This window comes from Nanorana parkeri, unplaced genomic scaffold (assembly GCF_000935625.1).
Source record: "Nanorana parkeri isolate BGI_ZX_2015 unplaced genomic scaffold, ASM93562v1 scaffold190, whole genome shotgun sequence".
Lineage (NCBI taxonomy): Eukaryota > Metazoa > Chordata > Amphibia > Anura > Dicroglossidae > Nanorana > Nanorana parkeri.
Genome location: NW_017306458.1, coordinates 434,466 through 438,996, shown reverse-complemented (window position 1 = coordinate 438,996; position 4,531 = coordinate 434,466). Strand labels below are relative to the sequence as shown.

The following is a 4,531-nucleotide window of genomic DNA, read 5'->3' as shown; positions in this document are numbered from 1 at the left end:
CCTCATCTGTAGCACACCCAGCACATGCCACAATTACTCTGGGACTCGGAACCTAAATGCTCAGTTGAGCACTTCTGAGTTTATTCCTAGAGAATGGAGTGTAGAGTTCGCCAGCCATGAAAAGGGCCTGCAGCAGTCCCAGGTTCAAAAGAAGCCCAGTGAATGACACTATTGTGTACAAGCGGTTTGGCAACGTTACCCACTTATTTAGTACTACAGCCTTTAGAGATCAAGCCAGCTGAAAAATCCTACTCCTTGATTTTGCTATTGACAGTCCTGCTGTAATTATGGCAGCAAGCAGGAAAAGCCTTGTTTGCAAAGCCTGAAGAGCAATGTGTACAGCACGCACATAACAGCATGGCCACACTTGCTGACCAATGAAAAGTGCCTCTGAGCCTGGGACCAGGTCCTAAAGCAAGTGCTTCTCATGGGCCAGTGTGGTCATGCTGACCAATGAGCCCTCAATGTATCATTCGGTTTTAAATCACAACTTAATCCACCAGCAACCATTAAACATTCTTTATTATGTTAAACAAAAAAAAAACAAAAAAGTACAAACATGGAAAATAGAAAACCATTCATGCCGTTTCCAGTAGATCAAGAACACAACAACGAGAGGGTTGGGACAAAGTGCTTAAAACAAAGAAACATGTACAGTCAAATGGAAGAAAATGCTAGAGCAGTGTAGAGTTTCAGCCCAGGACCAGACTGGACTTTCCTCCTGGAGGGTTTCGCCTACTGGCTACTGCTACAGGGGCAGCCAGTTGTTCGCTGTCTCCAGCAGCTTGAGAGCCATCTTTTCCAAACTCTGTTTCTATAGAGAAAAAAAAAGTTTGTGGCAACTGACCAGAGCTGTAAAGCAAGCACTGAATAACAGTTTTACAATTTACAATGAGCTACTCACCTGGTATTTCTGCTTCACCCTAAACAAAAAAGAAAAAAAAAAAATGATTAGCGTTTGCTGCAGATACTCATGTTATAACATTTTATACTATAATGCCTTGGTTCTCAACTGCCAAGTTGTGACCCAAAAGTGGGTTGCGACCGTGTTCAGTGGGTCACCACATGCCTTCTGGCTCCTCAGTTCTCATGCCAAGCAACTATTCAAAATATGCTGCCCGGTGTCAAATATCTGCTTGACGTGGGGGGTGGGATAGGACTATGGCCACGAGGGAGTGCCTCCATATGTGCATTGCTTACAGCTTCCTCATGTGCCCTGTACAGGTGCATGGACCGGACTGATGTCACAATGTGGCTCCCAGCACCTCTACATATGGATGGTGCTCCCTCGTGGCCATAGTCCTATCCCACCCCCACGTCAAGCAGATACTGCACAGTAGCCAACACTGGACCCCAGGCTGAGGATCCATTCAAGTTTTGTAGAGAAAAAGTCATAAACCCTGTAGCACTCCTTACCGGAAATACCCAAAAAGTAAGTGGGTGCTTGAAATGGCAGCGGATGGTGCCGCACACAAAACAGCTTAATGTAAATGTCACCAGCACAACAGAAGCTCATAAGTCAGTGCAAATCCATTTATTAACAGAGGTCACTCAGAACAAGCGCTTTCGGGGCCGCACAGGGTCCTCTTCATCAGGCTCAGAGTCTACTTATGAGCTTCTGTTATGCTGGTGACATTTACATTCCTCCAAGTTGTAAGGTAGGGAGACTGGGTGGATCTTAAAAAGAAAACATTTTTTGGGGTGTGTACATGTGAGAATGTCTGAGTGTGGGAGATTGTGTGTCACTGTTTTTGAAGGCCCGTTCACACTAGCAGTGTGTTAATCACAGTCCAGTCCTAAGTGGGAGGTGTTGCCATTCATTTGAATGGCACTGAAAATGCACCTCCCACCCACAGTTTGATCACCCACCCTGGAACGTGGAGTACCGCAATGCTGTGCGTTCCAGTGCAGTGACTTGGATCATGACTTAATGACCAAAGACAAATGGTAGGTCTTGAGGTTACACAGGTTGAGAACCACTGTTATAATGGATAAAAGTAAACCGATGCTTCGGCCATGCAGGAATGCATGCTGAAGAGTAGGGAAGCCCCCCCATCAGCGTTGTGTCTGCTGCAGATTTCCTGTGTGGTAAAGACTTTTCACCCAGAAAGGGAAAAGCCAACAACCCTGGATAGCAGTAAAACCAGTTTTTGGCTGGACACAAAGGATGGTGCAGATTTAAAGCCAACCTTACAGAATAGAACGCAGTTCGGTATTCTAGTTGCATTTATAATGCACTTACATTATCTGATGGCTTTTAGCCTATTGCAATGACCTTTACAGCAGCTCTCAGAGGAAGCAGCACTTGGGTCCCCAATAAAGTGTCCTGTATTTTACTGACCAAACATCTGAACAGGAGCAGAGTTACTGCTCCTTCAATATCCAATCAAGTGCTGGGGCATGGAGGTAACCTAGCTATGTTGCCTAACTGCAGAGAAAGTCAGGTCACCAACCAGGCTGTACAGTCTGGCAAGTCTCTGCAACTCAGGACTCAATTGACACATACAATCCTTTGGGAGGTAAAAAGCTCACAGGCCTTTCAAATGTGTAGTATTCCTGGCATTGGTCTGAAAAACATTGAAATGCCATGATACTTTAGTGACTGGGTTTACATATACTGGAACTAGGTTTCATGAGTAAACCATCAACATGAATGAGAAGTGACCTTATGCACTGTGAGTAATGGGTAATAGGAAGTGACTCATGAGCTGTAGCCTCCACATTCCAGTGATGTCACAAAATTAATTGTTTAAGGCATTTCCTCAAACAGCATGGTAGTGTCATGATGAACAAGCTACAGCCAGACATACACTTCTAAGAAAACTAGGCCCGTTTGTAGTTTTCGGACATCCTCCACCGCTTAATGGTAGCAGTGCTCAACTACCACACCAAGATTGTGGTTATGTCTGGTAATATGGTGTAGAAATTAGAGGGCGGGCATCTGTTCTCACCCCCCACTCCAACATAGGACCTGTTCTTAATGCTCAGGTAATATTATATGCAACACTTCTACACAAGAGTAACCAAACTGGAGATTCGGGCAGATTTACAAATACAAACCATGTGATCAGCTGCTTCTCCACACTCTTCCTGATTACATGTTTTCTCTAAATCTTCGGGGTTTCCACAAGCTGAACTGTGTGGGATGTCTGCAAAAATAAAAAAAATAAAAAGTCCTATTGGCAAGCTATCTTTGAGAACAAAATAAAAAAATGAGGGTGCCCAACCATATACTGAGCAATACATTTTATTAAACCCAAAAAGACCCTCTGTGGAATAGTGAGAATTTAGTCTAGAAATCACTGCTCTGGACTCCATGTCTGTCCAAAAAAAAAGACTTGCAACGGTTTATCCTTAAAGCCTATAGATCTCCACAGATTTGGTTGGAGGGACTCAGTCTTTGCCCCAAGGACCACATACAATATATGCTTTGGCGATGCCCTACAGTTTTCCAGGTATTGGCAGCAAGTTCCAAAACAAAATTTTGGATGCTCACCTTAAAAATATACCCTCCACATGTGTCCTAGGTCATTTTGGACTACCAGTACACTTGCCGTTACTAGACTACTGCTCCTGATAAGAAAGTTGGTAGCAAGAAAGTGGATTTTTTCCACTCACCAAATGGCCAAAAGAGGTCGATTAGGCTGGAGAAACTAACATGCCAACAAAGGGGTGCCCACAGGAGTTTGCTAAGATATGGTCAGCCAGGTTATCTACACCTGAGGTGGCACCAGTTGAGATTCTATTTTGAAGATTGATGGCAAAATACCGATTTCACCCCTCACAATATAGGCAATGTAAAATGCAAGTATCAGATCTTGAGTGCTTCAGCACTTGTTTCTACACCCAGCTACATTTCTCTCTATCCTGTGGTACATACTAGTACCCTTGCCCACGTGACACTGTCAGTGTTCAATGTTTAAGTGGTAAATTGTTGATTTAGCAGTACTCTGTAGCCATTTGTATATAGTCCTCTTATGTCACTCATTGAATGGGTCCAACAGTCAGCTTATATGCCTAAAAGCAAGAGCTATGAGGCGAGTGATTTCCACTCATCCTCATAGTTAGAGCCGACCTGTGACAAAGAAGCTGTCACAGGTCAGCACTATTAATCATATAGTGAGCAGAAACATGTACCGATCCACTCACTTCCCAAATGTCTCCCTGCAGTGAGTGGTGACCGTCACCGCTCCCTCCAGGGATTCCCCCCCCCCCCCCCCCTTGCGCTGACTGGAGGAACGGACGGGGGAGAGGGCGGGCACAACTGGCTCTGCCTCTAGATAGGCAGAGCAAGCTGTTACTCACGGGGAGCCACATACCCCACACCTCTTTTAAGCTTAATTTGGGGAACTTAACTGATGATAGCACTGACAATACCACTTATGTTATTTGGTTATGCGATAATAAAACTGGGTGAAAAATAAAAAGGTGAAACAAAAAAGAAGTGTCCAAAAAGGGCAAGCTAGTCTTTAGAACCAGGAAATCCAATTGCCATAGCCCACGCCATCTGGGTGGAAGTGGCCTAGAGGAG

General features: G+C 44.5%; 1 protein-coding gene across 1 annotated transcript in view; it reads right to left on the bottom strand.

Moving 5' to 3' along the window:
* Window positions 1-530: 530 nt before the first annotated feature.
* The window catches only part of HN1 (hematological and neurological expressed 1), a 13,123-nt gene continuing 9,122 nt past the window's right edge, over window positions 531-4,531 (bottom strand). Inside the window, exons 3-5 of the mRNA XM_018555276.1 lie at window positions 3,061-3,149; window positions 905-923; window positions 531-814 (exon numbers count right to left, since the gene is read on the bottom strand). Coding sequence (XP_018410778.1) covers window positions 693-814; window positions 905-923; window positions 3,061-3,149 — 230 coding nt within the window. The 3' untranslated portion in view covers window positions 531-692. The remainder of the gene's footprint in view (window positions 815-904; window positions 924-3,060; window positions 3,150-4,531) is intronic.